The sequence below is a fragment of the Pseudopipra pipra genome, chromosome 9, assembly GCF_036250125.1.
Source record: "Pseudopipra pipra isolate bDixPip1 chromosome 9, bDixPip1.hap1, whole genome shotgun sequence".
Lineage (NCBI taxonomy): Eukaryota > Metazoa > Chordata > Aves > Passeriformes > Pipridae > Pseudopipra > Pseudopipra pipra.
Window position 1 is genome coordinate 7,719,615 of NC_087557.1, and position 19,342 is coordinate 7,738,956.

General features: G+C 42.8%; 2 protein-coding genes and 1 pseudogene across 5 annotated transcripts in view; 2 read left to right on the forward strand and 1 right to left on the reverse strand.

Annotated features, from left to right (window-relative positions):
- Positions 1-120: 120 nt before the first annotated feature.
- Positions 121-3,699, reverse strand: GLRX2 (glutaredoxin 2). 4 transcript variants are annotated; one of them, XM_064664439.1, is made up of 4 exons: positions 3,674-3,699; positions 1,757-1,826; positions 1,156-1,332; positions 121-615 (listed from the first exon to the last, which is right to left on the reverse strand). In XM_064664439.1, exons 1-4 carry the CDS (start codon positions 3,682-3,684, stop codon positions 496-498), a joined length of 378 nt encoding a protein of 125 aa, XP_064520509.1. In that variant the 5' UTR covers positions 3,685-3,699; the 3' UTR covers positions 121-495. The 4 variants fall into 4 exon arrangements, with proteins under 4 accessions (XP_064520509.1, XP_064520508.1, XP_064520507.1 ...); XM_064664438.1 differs by lacking the exon at positions 3,674-3,699 and adding an exon at positions 2,623-2,739; XM_064664437.1 differs by lacking the exon at positions 3,674-3,699 and adding an exon at positions 1,973-2,208.
- A 1,761-nt stretch (positions 3,700-5,460) lies between these two features.
- Positions 5,461-19,342, forward strand: part of CDC73 (cell division cycle 73) — a 104,763-nt gene continuing 90,881 nt past the window's right edge. Inside the window, exons 1-7 of the mRNA XM_064664435.1 lie at positions 5,461-5,637; positions 11,113-11,218; positions 12,220-12,289; positions 13,098-13,160; positions 13,245-13,297; positions 14,699-14,787; positions 16,176-16,392. Of these exons, the coding sequence (XP_064520505.1) occupies positions 5,507-5,637; positions 11,113-11,218; positions 12,220-12,289; positions 13,098-13,160; positions 13,245-13,297; positions 14,699-14,787; positions 16,176-16,392 (729 nt within the window). The 5' untranslated portion in view covers positions 5,461-5,506. The remainder of the gene's footprint in view (positions 5,638-11,112; positions 11,219-12,219; positions 12,290-13,097; positions 13,161-13,244; positions 13,298-14,698; positions 14,788-16,175; positions 16,393-19,342) is intronic.
- LOC135418573 (ubiquitin-conjugating enzyme E2 D2-like) lies at positions 11,288-12,175 on the forward strand (annotated as a pseudogene).

Consider the following 19,342-nt stretch of genomic DNA (forward strand, 5'->3'; position numbering starts at 1 on the left):
GGAGCTCGGTGATCAGGCACTGAAATGTGAGAGGCAGACACACACACACACCAGAATTCGTTTGGCTTCATACTTTCTTCATTACAATTTGACAGAGAAGAGTTGAATATAAAGGCACCATTAAATTAAACTGACCATTTATTGAAACAAAGCTAGAAAGCAAACTAATGTGCAGCAAAAAAATACAAAAATTCTTGTACAGTTTAGACTTCTCTGAAGCAGGATGTAAGAGCCATGAAATGACACCACTGTCTCACACGAAGAGTCCTGAGTTACATAATGATTTTTAATGACCATTTTGATTATGATAAAGCTTAAGCAAGGACACCAGTTAATTTGCTAAGTCCATAAAGTCTGTCAGAGAATGATTTGTGATTCAGAAAGCCACGGTTTGAAGTTGTTGAGTGCAGCTCATGCTGTGTATCTTTGTGATCTTCTGCATTCATCTGAAATTCTGTTTATACAAAGGAAGATGAAGCTAAGCTGGATGGCTGCTCAGGAATTTGCTTTTATTTGACACTGATGAACTAAAGGAAGCAGTTTGCCTTCATCATGAAGCCTTTGAGTATCTGTTGCACCTCCAACACAAGTCCCATTGATAAACACTCTTGGAACCTGTCAAGAAAACAAAAATTACATTAGTTACTTCTTGGAAAAAAGATAAAAAGTCTTAAGTAAGCCCACATGGACTCTAATACACACAATAGTTGTGTTCTTCTAGATGTATGTGTAATATTAGTGTACAACTCATACGTTTCCATAATATTTACAGAGATAGGAGGCTTTGAGTGTCCCTCAGAAGTGGGATGAAGTCACTGTGTGGGAGTTTGTAATAACTGAGTCAAGTGAGACTATAGGAAATAAAGAAAATACAAGGCAATTGTTTAACACAATGGATTAAATATACAAATGAAAAATAGATACTTTGGTTATTTCAGTGGCAGTATGGAAAAGATAACTGAAGGATAGCCAGGGAGGCTCTAAAGGAAAAGAGAGTACAGAACCCTTCTGCAGTACCTTGTCTTTAATTTGGGAGCTTGTATCCCAAGGTACTTGTCTCAAAAAGATGAAGAACTTGATATGGACATACCCCAAGGGGCACATGTGTATCCCAAGTTCTTACTTTGCTTGTTATGTGTAGGAGAAGATACTCACTGTTCTGCCACCCGTCATCTGCTCAAGAATGTCCTGGAACAGGCTTCCATTCGTATTTGTGTCCAGTTCCACAGCTGTGTAATTCACATTCAAACCCTCAAAAAGCTTTTTTGCCATTTTGCAGTATGGGCATGTTGTTTTAGAGAAAATCACCACACAGTTGTCTGAAATAATGTTCTGTATGTTCAAAAGAAAGTTTAAGTCAGTGAGGTTTCAGTCAGTGAGCTTTATACCAGTACATTTCCAACAATATTGAACAGTCAGGAAAGCCAATACAGAAGTCAAAACACTGGTATTATGGTAACAAATACAGGAGGATTACTGCTGGCACCTATGAAGCCATGTTTGACCTGTATTTGACTCCAAAAAATTGAGTAGAGGTCTGAAAAAACATAAAATGGGTGCAGCCTAGGAAGATCAGGTTCCAGGGCTGTGGATAAACAATGCTGCCAGCATGACTTGATAAACATAATAAGCATAAGAACAGGTTCAACATGCAGAACTATTTACAGTACTTCTTTGTATAAATAAGAAAACGTTTTAAGTACCCATAGCTTTTATAAATGTTGAAAATAAGTAAAAGTAGCATAAATAATGTTACCTGTATTTCACTCACAGCAGCATCATTAGACAATCCTACAGAAGTAGACTGTAGGCTCCCCATTCTAGAACTAAAAAGAAATCACAATCAGATATTCGAGCTTTCAGACAAACATCACGTTTTGCAGTTCACAAATTAAGGGTTGGCTTTGTCCTGTTTTTTTTTTTTAACTGATTTCTCTCTTAGGCGCAAGTTCATTTCAGCTGCACTACCTACACCGTTCTGGTGCTCAGCGCCGGCCGGGAGAACAGAGCCGGGGGCTGGAGCTGCCGAGCAGCCCCGGCGGGGCCGTTACTCGCCAAACGCTCCGTTCCCGGCGGGGCCGGACTCGTGTCCCGCCCGCGGTACCGCCCAGGGCACCGCCCGGCTCCCGCGGGAGCACCGAGATCCGTCCTTGCCGTGCCGGCCCGGCCCCCCGGAACCCCCGCTCCTCCCATGGCACCGTGATACGATCCCGATGCCTGTCCTGATCCTGACCCCGACCTCGATCCCGGGCCTGGTGGTCCCTCTCCTCATCCCGATCCTTCTTCCGGTTCCTCATCCCTATCCTGATGCCTCTCCCAGTCCCGAACCCGATCCCGGTCCCTCTCCCAATCCCTATCCCTCTCCTTCTCCCGAGCCCGATCCCTCTCTCAGTCCCATCCTGGTCTTAACCCCGATCACGATCCTAATGCCGGTCCCAGTCCCAATTCCCGTCCCGATCCCGATCCCTCTCCCAAATCCCAGTCCCAACACCGATCCCAGTCCCGATGCCGATCCCAATCCCGATCCCTCTCCCCCTCCCAGTCCCCGTCCCCATCCCCATCCCATTCCCGGTCCCAGTCCGGGCCCCCATTCCCGACCCCTCTCCCCGGTCCCGCTCTCACCACCCCCCACAGGCCGCCGCCGCCCGACGCAGCGCCCCCTGCAGGGCCATGGCCGACACAGGAAGGGGCGGGGCTTCTCCGCAGTCCTCACCGCGGTCCGACAGCGCCCGCTAGGCCCCCGCACCGCCCCACGGGGCTGCCCCGCGCGCTGCCGGTGCGCCGTGAGCGCCAGCGGGATGGGGGTCAGGAGAGGGGCAGCGATGGGGGGCATTTCCCGGGATGGGGGTCAGGAGAGGGGCAGTGATGGGGGGCATTTCCCGGGATGGGGGTCAGGAGATGGGGCAAGGATGGGGTGGATTTCCCGGGATGGGGGTCAGGAGATGGGGCAAGGATGGGGTGCATTTCCCGGGATGGAGGTCAGGAGAGCGGCAGCGATGGGATGGATTTCCCGGGATGGGGGTCAGGAGATGGGGCAAGGATGGGGTGCATTTCCCGGGATGGGGGTCAGGAGATGGGGCAAGGATGGGGTGGATTTTCCGGACGAATCGTGTGTCTAATGCCATGTGAAAATAGTTTCTCCGATGTCTCTTATCAAATCCTGATTTAGTGATATGAATAATCTGGTTAATAATCTCACTAGGATTCCCAAAGCTGCGGGAACTGTTTTGTAAACTCCCGTTTAAAACTTCTAATGAAGGTATCTCATTAAAAGTAAAACGAATTTATCTGTTGCATTAAATTTGGCAGAAAACCACCCCTGTTGAATTCCATCTGCTCCTCAGGAACCATAAGGACCGGGAGCAGCTGGGCTTGGATTCTGAGGGATGGCCAGTTCGGCACTAAGCAACAAAAATGCAGAGCCACCGTGGCACTGGAATGGGATGATCTTTAAGGTCACTTCCAACCCAAACCATTCCATGATTCTGTGCTGGTGGTAAACACATTGTCTGCAGAAGCATGTGTGAACACATAAAATGTAACACAGCCAGGCACAAGCACATGAAATTGGGAGATGCTGATACAGCGCTAAGAGCACGATCTCAAGCACCAGCTGCTTTCCACATTTCCCGAGTGAGGAAGCACTCCGTACAGCTCAATGTTCCAGCCTTACCCAACAGGCATCCCTGGGGGAGGAGGTAGGTACAGCCTGCTGACAGTCCCAGGACACAGAGGTGGAGTCTCCTCTGACCTCCCTGCTCTCTTAAGCTGTATTTATATTGTTTTCTTCTAGGGAGGAGAAAAGATGAGTTAATTACAGTTGACATCGTTTTCTGTTTAGATGGAGTTCGACTTCAGCCATGAGCGAAGTGAAGTTTGGTCATGGCTTAGGTCGTTCCTTTGGCTCCCGTTACCTGCATTGTTTCTTACAGAGCGTGACGGAACTCCCATCATGCTGCTCCATCCTTTGTTTCATACCTGCACTGATTTCAGCAGGGCACGACCACCTCACCTCCTTTGTTCCCTGCCTCCCTCAGCGTTCCTGCTCTTCAGGGTGCAGGCATCATGTCCCTCGTGAACTACTGCCAATGCACACACTGTCTTGCTGAACTTTGTTTTTCAGTGTTCTCCCCAGATGAAGGCAGCCTTACGTGAAAAAAAAAAACAGAACTGCAACATTTTCTTGAAATCTGAAAATAAATCTCTTTGCAGACGTGTGTGCGCCATTCCCTGCTCCCTGAGCAGCAGAACTGAAATGAGTGGCTCTTTGGTGTCACTGTAACACCATAATACTGAAGAAAGTATTATCTGTAGTGTAGAAGATGTACAGGGTGTGTTTCCTAAGACGTAGCACTGGCTTAGGTGATGTAGGTTTTTGGATGAGGCACGGAAACAGGACTTGACCCACTGGAAGCATTTCAAGTTCCATTCCAATTTTCATGAGCCATAGGTCCAATAATAATTCCAAATCCAGTCCAAATTATACTCTGTTTATTCCTTATGTCTTTGTCTTCTAAGTGCATCAGTATTCCTCTATATCCATTGACAAATAAATATTGGCAGTGATTGGTATAATTCACAATGTGAGTAGTTGGGAGAAGAGACCAACCCCCTCCTGCCTACAACCTCCTTTCAAGGAGTTGTAGAGAGTGATGAGGTCTCCCCTGAGCCTCCTCCTCTTCTCCAGGCTAAACAGCCCCAATTTTCACACAAAACACATTAAAACTCTGGGTGCTCGAGGCGAGGGAAAGCTGTACCCGTGACAGGGGAGACAGAAACTTCACTCACAGTATCCTGGAGTGCCCAAACAAGGAACAGTACAATCTTGGAGAAGTCCTCGAGAATTAGATAAGGGGTGTAAACAAACAGGGTGTAAACTAAGCTCTGTGTACCCAGATAAAACAGAGAACAAGCGCTGCAGTTTTTGGTGGTGGAACACAATGACGCCGTGCCCGCTCAAGAACAGGGGTCAGGACGACGACGAAGACCCGGAAGGACCAAGGAGGACTTCCCATATGGGCGTGACCATGCAAAGCATACCATGAATATGTATTTCGTAAGCAAAACTATCTAATGAATATGTAAACAGCACGCGTAATAAATAAGGCCCCGTCCATCTGCCATTTGGCACGTCCGATTAGAGGAGCTGCCCTCCCAACGTCCAGCATGACGAATAAAAGAAGAACGCCCTTTTTAACATCTACAAATTGATGTTAAGAAGTTTGTTTCTGCCGCTTTCCGGGATCTCCCGGGACCACCCTGAGGGCGGAGGGGGCGTGGCCCTGGGGGCGGGGCGAGGGGAGGACAAGAAGCGCTCCGCCCCTCAGGCCACGCCCCCTTCCCGCGGGGGCGGGCCGCTGCCATGGCAACGCGTCCGTGGCGTCACCCCCTGTAGGCGGTGCGGCGGCGGCGGCGGCTCAGGCGTTCGCGCAGGGCAGCCCCGGGCGCGGCGGCGGGGTCCTACGGCGGGCGGCGGCGGGGCCAGAGCGGCGGCAGGCGGGCGAAGATGGCGGACGTGCTGAGCGTGCTGCGGCAGTACAACACGCAGAAGAAGGAGATCGTGGTCAAGGGCGACGAGGTGATCTTCGGCGAGTTCTCCTGGCCCAAGAACGTCAAGACCAACTATGTCATCTGGGGGTGAGCGGCGCGGCCCGGGGCGCGGCGGGCGCGGGGGGGGGCGGAGGAAAAGGAGGAGGAGGAAGGAGGGAGAAGTTGCCCCGAAGTTGGGCGCGGGGACGGGGCTCGGTCCCCGCCGCCCTGCAGGGACGAGGCGAGCTGGCGCGGCCGAACTGGGACCGCGTCCCGCAGGGCCCTGGGGCCGCGCCGCCGTGCTCGGGTGTCCCGGTGGCGATGCCGCCCCCCGGCAGCCCGGCCGGGCAGGGAGCGGGCAGGGAAGGACTAGCCACTCCCTTCGGGAAGGCACCCGGCCGCTGCCCCGGGCCAGAAGGGCCGCGGCCGGGTCGTTCCTCGATTCTCCTGCCGCGTCCTGCAGACTCATGCGATGAGATGGCAGGAGGCAGCTTCTCCCGAGTTTTTCTGGGTTTTCAGTGGAAAACAAGGCGTTCCGTAGTTACGTTGATGTTTGGACAACGCTGTCCGGCACTCGGTGACATTGTCGGGGTGTCCTGTGCAGGGACAGGGGTCGGACTCAGTGACCCCAGTGGGTCCCTTCCAACTCAGCATATTCTGTGATTCCCCTGTTTTAGTTTATTTGTCCAGTTTGCTGCTGTCCTGGAACTTTGGAACACCAGGACAAAGCCAGAGAGGTCCAAAACAACGCTCCCCCTGTGCTCACCTGCGAGCCCCAGTGAGCTGTGCGGGTGCCCTGCCCCTACCGTGGACCTCTTTCTGGGCAGGACCCGGTGCAGGCTTTTCCTAATTGGTCTTGTTATAATAAACAAGTAGAGATAGTGTTTACGTGGCTGAAGTGATTGTACCAGATAAAATGCTTATTTTTCCGAAACTTCCAGAAAACAGGGGTTTGTACCTGTTGAATTTCCTGGTATGGTATGGATTGCTCACATTGCAAGGAAGGTCTTCATTAGCCTTTACTCATAATTTAGCAGCTGCTTGCTTTTCTAGTCCTCGCTAGAAGGATTCCAGTGAATCTCTTTCAAACCCAGGAGAAAGAAAATGCTCATTGTTAAGGGTTAGGTAGCAAGTGTATCAGGTATGTTATCCTGTGAAGCTTTGTGGAAAAGTAGAAGAACCTGCAGATTTCTCAAAAAAACCCCTGAACTTGTCATTCCATCTGACTAGGAATTATTTTTTGTTTTGTTTTCGTAATTATGATATGAATATTAGCATCCTGACTCGTAATTTGGGAGAGAGAAAGGAAATAAACCTGTTTGTTTATCTTAACTTGCAGACGAACTTTTTTTAGCTTTGTGTTCTGTTTATAACTAGGAATGTGCTATTTCAAGCACATTTCAGGTTTTCAGAAACTAATTTTGGAGTTATTTGTGTTTCCTGGCTCGATAGGGGATACTGGTAGCTAGACCAAAGAGGAAGAAAAACATTGAGATAGCAATTAAAGGTCTTAGCTGTATTTTTGCTGAGCAGTGTGCAGACAGTCATGGTGGTGTCCTCGCCACAAGTTGCTTTTCCCAAGCATTAACAAGCACTGGTTAACTAGACAAGCAAGATTCATTGCTGATACACCAGTCCAACTGTACTCCTGCTCAGGAGAGCTGGAATTAGACCCAGGCATTGTTACCAAAAGCCAAAAAGACAGCAGCTGGAGAGGAAAACTTTGTTATGTACAATCAAGCAGCTTTATCTTCATGGTCAAGAAGGAACTGTGGGTGATTAGATGATACTCTGAGCAGAACAGCAGCAGCGACCTCCTCATAGCTGTCTGTGTATTCACCTCCTGTGGTAGACGTGGTAGAATTTGGAGGGTTTTTATTTGTTTGAGGTAAGTTAGTAAATCTTGTTTTAGACCAGTGGCTTCTGAACTTGTGATAGGATCACACTGCTGTCAGCTCACAATGTTTCTTGGGAACCACTGTGGCATTTTGCATATTGCATCTCCAAATGGAAGACACTGTAAAACTGAGACCAGTTCTGCAAGCCATGCTCAGTAGCTTTGACACCACAGTTTAGGAGCTGGTAATTTATGTAATTGCCAAATTTATGAGGAACATTTTAAAAAACTTTTAAGATTCAAACCCCTTTATATTCAGGTCACCTGACAGGATTCACAGTCTGCTTACACTGAGCAATTGGTGGCTTAGTCTTTCACAGAGCAAACCTTGATTTCTGTTTAGGTGTCCACAGCACGGTTGCTGTAATTGCATCTCCAGCCTGGAGAGAGTAATGCCAGTCCAAGCAGCAGCAGTGGCATTTGTCCCTGCTAGAATTAGAAGTAGTCCCATGAGACATTTAGCTCTGACTCCTCGAGCAGCTCAGCTGACAAAGTCAGCAGTGCTGCCCTGCACTGCCTTCTCTCTGTGCTACACAAAAGTCAGCCAAACAGAGAATTGGTCTGAGAACTGAGCCAAGTTGGAAGTAACCTGAAGGGAAAAAAAAAAGGGAGGGGGGGAGGGCACAAAAACTAACTTTAATCCAGGTTAGTTTCCAGGTAATAGTTACATGAATGCTCCTGCTGGCACATGAGGAAGGCTACGTGACCTGAGATTAAGTGTTTTGTGTGTTTTGATCTATGGCTCCTGAAGAGTAATTATAAAATCTGTTTCAAAACCAAAGGAAGGAATTAATCTAACAGAGAAAGGTATTGCTTTGTTTGCCCAGCCAAGGGCTGTATGTGCAGCTGAGGAGTTTAAACAGGGAGCAGCTGGCCCTGGATATTGTCATTTGTGTGATACTCGATGTGCCTCGTCTTGTGTTCTTAAAGATTTCTGCTTGCTTTTGTGGATGAGACACAGGGCTTTACTACCTCTGTAAAAATGCAGGCTTTGAAACAGGGAAGACGAAATAAATCACTTAAAAATGAATAAATTCCTGGTGCCCCCAGGTTGAAGGTGAATGGATGAGCAGGAAATAAATTTCTGGTGTTGAAAACAAGTAGATGAAACTTCTTCTCTTGTATTATATAAACGTTTTCTCCATTTTTAAGGTGAAGTTTTATATTGTAAGAGATGCAACTCCTTATTTTGCTTTAATGCTTATTACTGGGCTTGTTGAAGTTTGCCTCTTAAGATGTGGGAGGGAGCTTGGACTAGGGAATTGAATTTTGGAGTTCTCAAACCATGACACTTAACTAATTGATGCCATAACTAAATATGGGAAATAAGAGAACTAATTTCTGTTTTTACTTTGGATGTTTGTAAATTTAATGAGGTAAGCTACCCTCAGATCTGCTTGCTTTTAGTTCTCTGTTTATTGAGCGTGAGGACACACTGATGCTGAAATGTGAGTTTGGACTTAGATTTTCTCCTCATATGCACCTGCTTTTCCATCTGATGATTTCCCTTTAACATGTTCCCCTAATAAAACATCCTCTTAGAGCATGGGGATCTCTTATGTGTGGGGTTGAAGTGATGAAGTACCAGCTGTGCCCTGCTGAGCTTTGGCAATGCCCATGGCTTTGTAATACTGTATTTTCAAATTAATAGGTAAGGGTTCAGTATTTTGTTTGTTTGTTTTTAAATTAAGCCATTTACTGCTAAATATTGTTAAAACTTGAATAGATGACCAGCTGGACTTCTATATAATGCTCAGTGCACATGGCACATTCCAAAGAAATAATGAATTATTCCAACCTAGGATAACCTTAAGTGTTTGTTTGAAAATGAAGTGACAGCTGCATCACGGGCCACCATGGCTTCACTTCAGAGCCAAGCCTATGTGGAGGAAGCCTTTGTTTCTGCCAGTGCTCCGAATATGTTTAGATACCACCTTATCAGGGATTGTTACTGTTCTGCTCTTTACTCAAACAATTCCTTGCTGAGGAGTCCAGTTTTGTTGACTGTATTTGTGGAGCCAAGTTTTGGCTTCTTAGCAGTTTAAAGATACTTTGTCTCTTCCCTTTCCTCTCCAACAGCAAAATATACACACAACCCTCCCCCCCCCCCCCCAGGCCAAGTTTTTGGAAGGAAGAAACAGTGGTAGAAAGATCCTTTTTATTCTACAGTTCTACTGGTATTTTGGATCCCTTTTCTCTGTGTGATATTCATGTACTGGTTTTCTCAGGCATCATTAGGAAGGGGATGTTTTGAACCTCACTGCTAGTAATGGGTTCTGAACAGTTTATTGGACACTTCTGTCTGAAAAATTTCAGAAAAGTGATTGCAAGCAAAGCAGTAGTGGCATTAAATCTACACTTCCCTTGCTTTAATAGGTGTTTGTGTAGCTCTTTCAGGTTCAATAATGTTGTGGCTGAGTATTTTTTATTTCCTCTCGCTTCCCCCAGAGAGGTTGGCACTTCTGTGGTGCATGTTGTGTTTCAGTGCTGATGGTGAGCCACGAGTAAAGCCGCTGTACTTAGAGGGAAAGCTCCTTCTTAGGGTTTTAATGGAAGGGTTTCTTCATGAAATATCTCGTTTCATGAAAAATCTGTACCAGTCTTAAATTTTATAGCTTTGGCTTGTCTTCCTCAGGCTTTAAGGTGAGCCAGCTGGTGGGGGAAGGGGACTGGGCAATGTGGAGGAGCCAGGGTCTGGCAGGTCCCAGGTGGGCAGTGGGATCGCTGCTCTTGCTGCTCTCCTGGTGAAACTGAGTGCCAGCTCCGTTTCTCACAGCAGCTGGAGTGTTTAGGGAGTAGGTTTTGTTTTGAAACTTGGACAGGCATTGCTTCCCCTACAAAATCTTATCCTAACAGCAAAATGAGTGAACGTGTGTGAGGAGGGAATTATGTTCAATGTACTTGGAGCCCAACTGAAACTGGGAGTTTTATTGTTTGGCGGGGAGGTTTTTTTGCTAATTGTTGCATAGAACAAGTTCCCTTTTAGACTTAAAAGGTGTCTCTTTGAAACAAGCTATTTGAAAGCTGAGATTGAACTTGATGCTGTTGTGTTGCTCTGATGTGGTCTGACTTTAGTATGGGAGCTCATTGTAATTTTGTAGTTTGTTGTGGTTTTGCTAGTTTTGTGTGCAGGTAGTTTCTAGTTGCTCCTTATTTTGACCTTTTGGCACTATTTTGAACCCTTTGCTCTCTAGACTCCATAGAATTTATATATTCCGAGTTCTTCACTGTGCTTTCTCTAGGGGTGAAAATTCTATCCTGTTATACCTGAAGAGAATGTAATTTTTTTTTTTCACTCACAGTTCAGTTATGTTTCTCTGGCTGTCCCAAATAAGGCAAGGCAGTTCCTTCGATAATCAGAATAAATATGTGTGAAATGTGAATATGTACTCATGGTTTTACAGATCTCGCTTGTTTATTTTACAACCCATCCAGCTCTTAGTTTGGCTTATTTTTGATAGGTTATATAATTTGTTCATTAAAGACACTGCAGGAACACATATCCTTCACCTGTATTTTTTAATACAATTGATAGTTAACCAGTTTGTCAGTAGCCTGATATTAATATTACTATTTGCTCTTTCACCTGTCATCTGGAAAGAAAAGAGATCTTTTCTAAAAAAGGGTGTGCTTGAAACAGAGGTGGAGAGTTTAAATGTTACTATTTTTGTTTCACTGTTTTACAGGACAGGGAAAGAGGGCCAGCCCAGGGAATACTACACTTTGGATTCTATCTTGTTCCTGCTCAATAATGTGCACCTTTCCCACCCTGTGTATGTCCGTCGTGCCGCGGTAAGTACCTCATACAACGTTGGATTTTTTCTTGTGATAAGTAATACCGTGTGTAGATATTTTGGGGGGATGACAGTAGCACTGAGATGGATGAATTTGGCTGGGGAAGGGGAAAAAGATAGGCACCAAAGTGTGGGAGTGCACGTGAGAGTTTAAAAACCAGCACCTCGATGTAAGGATCCCGTGACAGTCCCTGCCAAGGTGGAGCATTTTTCTTGGCAGTTTGCTTCCTGGCAGATTATCCCTTCAAACCACCAGGTTGCATTTACAGCAAGAGTGTGTCACCCAAATATTAACAGTAATGTAGTGTTTCTCTTGATATTCTATGGACACACTTGTTTCCAACACTATTTCAAAAGAGTACTTTTGTCCATCTGTTCCGTTGTGCAATTCCAATCTAGATGATCCTTTAGTGCCTGAGAGGGCAAAGATCAACAGAACAGACTAAAATACAGCAGAATAGCTTTGGAGTGGACTTGGAAATATGCAATCTAATTAGAGAAATTACTGGATAAGCTCTACAAATAAAGATAGAGGAATTCTCAATGGAAAAAGTCCTTTTGATTTCCATTTGACTGCTTTCTATGAGCCCACACTTCATCTTCCCAGGTGCTACATAGTTACCTGACACAGCAGTGCTGCATGTTTTAGATACTTGGAACAAGAAAATTGAGATACACAGAAATTAAGTATCAACACAGACTCCTGGCAGAGAATTGTGTGTGTGTTAAAAGCTAATCTTATTTGCAAGTTTGAAGTGAAGGAGGAAAAAAGACTGTCCTCTCTTTCAGTTTTATAGCAGACAGCATGCTTCATTTTGTGTAGCTGAACATCCTCTAGGATGTAGCTGCATTTTGAAGCTTGCTAGTAAAGCTTTCTTGGGTGGCAGGACACGTGTTCCTGTCTTTGTGTGAGTGGGTACTTTTCAATAAAAGTGAAAAATCTTCAGCAGGAGACTTGGAGGGCAGAACAGTTTAATGTCATGTCTGCTGTCTTTTCAGACTGAAAACATTCCTGTGGTAAGAAGACCTGATAGGAAAGACTTGCTTGCATACCTAAATGGGGAAACATGTGAGTGATGTGTTCTTTTGCCTTGGACACATAGTGCACTTTACTGCATTATTAACATCCTCGACAGTTATGTGTTAGAATGCTTAGCATGTATGTTTTTTCCATCTCTAGACTGTGGGAAGCTTTCAGTAATACATTGATCTTGAATGCAAGAAATGTGTGGGATAAAATCTTCAGTTCAGTAAAACGTATCAAATCACTGCTTTGTCAGTCTGACAGATTTACCTAGTATTTCATCATCTTACATTTTTTGTTAATGATGGTCAGAACAAGGAGGTTTCTCTCAGAAGAAGATAAGTATCACTTACCTTTGTAGGATGCTCTGTTTTATTTGTGGTCTTAAAATTTTAAGTATCCTGGAATATGAGATTATTTCTGTAATATGGGCAGTAAAACCATTTTTTATATGTATTTTAAAGGGACCAGCAAGTTGTCTTTACTCCAAAAAACTGGACAAACTGGTAGATCTTGATTCCAGGTTCTAATTAGCACTGTGACTCTCTTTTATGTGGTATATAGAGATCATAGAATCACTGACTAATTTATGTTGGAAGGGACCACAGGAGGCCAGGGGGTTCAATCCCCTTTTCAAAGAAGGGCCAGATGACCCTGAGCAACCTGATCTAACTTTATATTCAGCCAGGTTGTGAATATCTCCACTCCACTGGTCCCAGTGTTTGACCGCTTTTACTACCTGATATCTAGTTACAATTTCCATTGTTGCAGTTTCTTTTGTCCCTCTTTCTTTTTGACTCAAATATTATGGCTGATATTTTGTGTTAAAACTAAATGTTCTGTTTGATTACAGCAACCTCATCAAGCATAGACAGAAGTGCTCCACTTGAAATTGGTCTTCAACGGTCCACTCAAGGTACAATTTAATTAAAAAATAACTTTTTTATTTTATAGAAGTCTACTACAGTCTTGCATTTTTAATGTTTTCTTTTTCTTGTAGTTAAAAGAGCAGCAGATGAAATATTAGCAGAAGCAAAGAAACCAAGAATAGAGGTAATGACAGTAACTGTCATCAATACAAACTGGGGGTAGTGGTATATTACAGTATTTATTTGTTTTTGTAGAAATTCCTCTGACTTCTCTGTCCTCTGGGTGCACACAATACTTCTTTTAGTGTGAATGTGAACTGGAAGGAGTTGGAATTAAAGCCTCCTATTTAAATGTGGAATTTTGATGTATGTTGTAGTATGAAAGGGGAAAGCTTGACCACACATCTCTTAAATACCCTTTGCACTGTAACATGTCTGCTAAGATGGGACTGGAATAAAAGTGCTCTGTAATGACTTGCTCCAGTTATTTGCCATCCATGAGTTGGCATTATGACTTAAATGCCTGTCCTATATCTATCAATGGAGACTTTGTTTTACCTGCTGGCTTAGTCCCTTTAGTAGCAGTATTTGAAGCTGTTCCTGTGATTACGTTTTATGAAGCTATGTCTTAGATAATTAATTAATTAAACAGTGTATTTTCACAAGTGCCTCTCTAATAGAAGCAATGTGTCTATTACACACGTTGCATTACTTAACTCTGCCTGGTTTTAAAAAATTAGTTAGTTTTTCTTGATAATTTATTTGAAAAGTATGTCTATCCAGTTGTCTCCTCTGAGTTACAAATCTGTATATGTTTTCAGAGTACTGAGGCTTTATGATTCTTCTTAAAAGAAGAGTTATCAAAATACATAAATTTGCTTATTCAAGAATTGGATTTGAACATTGCTTGTGCTTACCTAACACTGCATAGGTATCATAAAAACTTGATGCATTCTTAATGGCACATGAGCAGATGATTGCTGTGAGATGACCTGTTGATGATCCATAGATTTTATTCTGCTGCTTTCTCAAATTACATATCTGTCTCAAACCTGGCTTGAGTAACTTAGAGGATTCCTTACTCTTAACTTGTTTTTTGTCTTTACTAGGAATGCCATTTCTAAAAGTTCTGCATCAAGATACAACAATTCTGAGCAGTTCTTGTCTTTAAAAATGTCACTGATTAAATATCTGGACAAACTTGAATGTCTGATAAATTTGCCTTAAATATGTATGTGTGTGAATTTGTATTGTCCTACCTGAATATGAGCATTGTTTGCCAGCTTTAAATTCTCTGAGTGATTTTTCTGTTGTTCTCAGTTGTTGTTAAAGCGAGGCTCTTTACAAGGGAAGGGTAGTTTCCTTTTCATTTTCTTATTTATACTTAGTGGTTCTTGAGAGGAAATTTCCCATAGCTCTACAGTTAATGCTAGTGCACCGATCAAAAAAAAAGGGAAATAAAGATTGTCCTTGCAAATGTACAGAAAATAGTGCTGAACAGCTTTAATTCTAGTTGTAGTTATTTTTTTAAGAGAGAATGCACCCAAGTTGAAACACTCCAGTTAAACAGTGCTGTTCCCTCCAGGATGAGGAGTGCGTGCGCCTCGACAAGGAGCGCTTGGCAGCTCGGCTGGAAGGACACAAGGAAGGTATCGTGCAAACGGAGCAGATCAGGTAAGATTGCTTTTTTTATTATGGATAATGCTTAATTATAGGATGGATAACATTTCTTGTGCTGTTCAAGGGAGCCAGTTTTACTTCTGTCCAACAACTCTCAGTGGAATTCTTCTTCCCTTAGATCCTCTCATTAGTAACGTCTGGGGAGTCGGACCTTCAAACATTTATGATAGAGCAGATTCGAGTCACTTATGGAATCCACAATTAGACCTAACCACATGAAAAATACATATTTTGAATTACTTCCTCTTCTCTGTCTCTTGTATAGGCGTACTTCAAAGGAAACTAGGAAAAAAAGGATGTCATTCTCATCTGACTTAAGATCAGAAAGTATAAGATCAAAAAAATCAAAAAGTACACATTGTTTTGTATAAACTAATTATTTGGATGCTAGCTTGAGTGTATCACAACTTGTCTTGGAGTTGTGAGGCAGTGCTACAGTGATGATTACTAAGTGTTGTTTGTAATTACTTTATATTCTCTGTTTACTGATTTTTGAAATGCTGGATGTAAAAGACTGTCCCTTTAAAAAAGTACAAACAACATTTACAGGCAGTGAGTTTGAACTCCATGCTTGACTCTGTTGTTACTTTGTTCAACAGCAAAGCAGAGAAGTTCCCTTTCCAATAGCTTAGTTGTAAAGGAGAATACTTCTTATCCAGTACTTATATTATTTTTTTTAATGTATTCTCACAAAAAAAAAAACCCCTCTTAACACAAAATTGGGTTTGGACAGTTAGGATTGTGCAATTCAGTCCTTTTTATTTCATCCCCCCTGAAAAACAATAGGGCTCACTGGCAACCAAATTCTGTTTTTACAATTAAAAGCAAACATTGCATTCTTGGACTCAACTGAGCTCCCCCAAACACAAATTAATGTGACAAAGTTACTACCATCTGTTTTTTGTTGCCCTGCCTGCTCGGAGAAGGTAACACATCTTCCAAGTGACCAAGTCCATACAACAGCACCTCAGCCAAAATTTAGATTAATGCTTTGAAAGGCTCAGAGCAGCCAGAGATTGGTTGACTGGACACAAAATGGTTATCCACTAAAAAGAACAGGGAGCTGAAATTCAGATGATGTTAGAAGTGATAGTGTTAGTCCTGATGCTTTACTTTGGTGTTCTTTACTTTTATATGTTATAGTTTTGATTTTTGGATGGTTTTTTTGCTAATACTGGATGGAGTCTTTGTCAGAAGTTTGATTCTCACGCCCAAAACAGCAATGCCAAGCTCATAGTCTTTCAGTATATATAAGGTTACTATTTTGTAGTTTATAGCATAGCCATGAACTTTAGGCAGGATGAAGTTATTTATTCACAAGTTCTTTCAGAGGAATTGTTTGTGTAATTACTCAGTCTCTGCTGTTATTTTTGTTCATTTAGGTCCTTGTCTGAAGCCATGTCAGTGGAAAAAATTGCTGCTATCAAGGCAAAAATCATGGCAAAGAAAAGATCTACTATCAAAACTGATCTAGATGATGACATAACTGCTCTTAAACAGAGAAGTTTTGTTGATGCTGAAGTGGATGTAACCAGAGATATTGTCAGCAGGGAGAGAGTATGGAGGACAAGAACTACAATCTTACAAAGCACAGGCAAGGTAATGCTCTGGATACCAAGCTGGTCTACAATCCCAGTGACAAACTGCATTTTTTAAATTTCCTGTATCTGACTTGTTAATCAGAGATGGCTGGGGAGGATTACGCTCAGTGTTCCATGTAAAGGTGGGCTTGGAGTGACAGAGAAGTTTGTTCTTATCACGTTACAGTGAGCCTAAGTTATATCTCAAAATACTTGCTTCAGCTATTTAAAAGATACCAAGTAATCACTTAAGTCCTTTTAAACAAAGCTGGCTTGGGCCCTAAAGTTGGGAGGCCTCTATGAAAGTACCTGTGGGTTTGAAAAGGACAAAAGTGAGGAGTAACTGATAGAAGTAACAACACATGTACATTGAAAGTACATTGTGGAAAACACCAAAGGAATAAGGCAGGAAAATGCTAAAATGAAGAAAACCAGAAAGTGTTATCATGAAAAGGCTTTTGTCTATGTTTTTGTCCCTTCATGCTACTTAATCCGTGGCTTCGACTGCACTTGGTTATGTGCCATCCAGAACATAGTTGCAAGCACAGCTTGCTCTTTTTGGACAGTTAGGCTTTCTTTATTGCAGAGATACTTGGCACTAAATTTCTCAAGGAAGCAGTAAGTCAAGTTCTAAAAGATTGCAAATGTCTGTTCTCCTGAGGTTACTGTCAAATTGAATCATTTGCCTTTGCTACTTCTTTTAAGTACTGTCACAGGAAAATAATGTTAAGAAGTAAACGAGGTGTCAGTTTTCATTTGTCTGATTTTTAACAGTATTTTACAAAGCTCTCAATTTTATTGCATTGTCCCATGGCTTGGTAGAAAAATTCATTCCTGAACTGGGGGCTAATTCCCAGCTATGTGGCAGGTACCTGTGTGCTACATAAAGAGTTAGTGTTGCTTCTTTGGGTCTGTGAGATTTGTAGCAACCTTGCTGCTTGATGTTTTAGTCATTGGAAAGGTCTGTACTGAAGGAATCTGGGTAGCTCTTCCTCCTTTTGGGAATCATTCATGGCATTCCTACCTCACCATGTCTTCTAAGTGAAACTTGCCAAGACACTAAAGAAAGAGATGAATGTTTAGTGTAACATCCTTTTAATAACAGTGAGATGAGGTAGTGATTTTAAGCAAAACATAACCAGGGGAAGAGAGACAAGGAACCAGAGGTTGAGTTTGTTCTTGGACTCTAGCATGCAGTTACTTTGAGCAGCCTGGTGAATATGATAGGCATAACAGCAAATCTTTTATTTCGGTTTGTGCAGGATTGCAGGAACATTCTTGGTAGCTTGGACAGAAATCATCGAATGTTAATGTTTATATTTTCGAGCAAGTAGCAGTGAGAGTAAGTAGATGGGGAAACATCACATGTTACTGAGGGCTGTGATTTATCTCAGAACAGCTCAGGGTTTTTGTTTGTAGGTGGGTTGGGAGGGTTTTTTGATGCGTGTTTGGGGGTTTTTTTATGTGGGATTTTTTTCTGCTTTCTTTCTTTTTCTTCTATTTCAAGAACCTTTGTGCAAAACCTTCTCACAAGCTGTTAAGAAACTCAGATACAGTGTCTCAGGCAGATCATTCCTTCCCTGCTCGCCTGTTCATGTAAAGAATTTTGATCAGGAAGGCATGCTGCTGCTCTGCAAATGCTGTTTTGACTTTTCTGTATGATACTTGAATTGCCAATGTGCCTGATAATTCTTTTTATTGTAAATTTTCACTGTCTGCTTTGTATGGATTTATCTGCAGTCTCTTGAATCCTCCTAGAATGTTTAAAATCAAAATTGACTTCAGCAGTAGTTCACATACCACACAGTGTGTGCCTTTGCAATATCTGAATTTCTTTGGAATTCCTGCATGAATGGTAACAAAGACTGAGCACTCCTAAATGTCAGTTTTCTTTCAAAAAATTGCTTCAGGCCAAAGCACCTCCTCAACCTCTCTTTTCCACAGAGAAACACTCTCGTGTGTGAGCTTTCCCAGTGTCCTCTGTAGTTAACTGAGACACAGAGATAGCTTAAGATGCAAAAGGGAAACACTAGGAAGATCAGGACACAGTAAAAAGAGAATCCCTTGAGCCAATCAGCTTTCTGGCAGGTTTCCTCTGGTTTTGATGTGTTTGACCAAAGTACTGATTTCCTCAGCAATGTGCTCCTCCAAATTCTATGTAGATGGCAATAATCTCAAGTATTTACTGTTTCTCCTTTGGGACACACTTCCTAATTTTAAAGTGTGCCTTATAGAACTGTTCCAGGATTTCTTAATAAGTCTCCAGTGATGTAGTGTTCTTTTTTAACATCTTAAAAAGTTCTCATGATACTTGCATTCTGCCCTTTTAGGTGCTGCTTTTATTGATAGCATCTTCATTGTTACATGTGTGCTATGGACTAAATCAGAGATTTATTTTTTTTTTGGTGATTACTTTGGCCCATTGCTCCAAGAAGCCATTAGTTATGATAGCTAAAAAATTAATCACTACATCACTTCCCTTCTTGACACTTATCCAACGCACTGAATAATTGGAATCTCTCCTAATTAGTGTTTTCTTGTTAGGAAGTCTCTATCCTGTCCTGTTCATATTGGCAATACAGCTCTAATGCTCCTGATCTGGGACAGGGTGTCACCCATTTACTGTCATTCAGTGGTTGTCCTTCACAGTTTATTTGACTCTTAGGGTTTCTATAATGCATCACACAGCTCCTTTATCTGTCTGACCCCCTTGGTTACCCTCTTTTGATCAGATGTTGCATTGATCCCTGGCTGGCTTTTACTGATTTTTGTGAGGTTCCTATTGTTTGTAAAATCAGACATGTCAGTTCACTTGTCCTCTTCTGTTTTTAAGATTACTAGAATGTGCAGTTTGTCTCCTTGCTTATTTTTATGTTGTTGACTTAGAACATCTTTTGAGGTATTTTTCTATAGTTTTCTGTATGATTCTTATGCAGTTCTACCTTCTTTTGAAAATACAGTGTTTGATT

Coding starts and splice junctions, on each gene's coding strand:
- GLRX2 (XM_064664437.1), bottom strand. CDS start 2,193: ATGGGAGGAGCGGGGGTTCCGGGGGGCCGGGCCGGCACGGCAAGGACG. Junction 1,333..1,756: donor CTGCTGTGAGTGAAATACAG/GTAACATTATTT, acceptor TTGAACATACAG/AACATTATTTCAGACAACTG. Junction 616..1,155: donor AGATGACGGGTGGCAGAACA/GTGAGTATCTTC, acceptor TTTTCTTGACAG/GTTCCAAGAGTGTTTATCAA.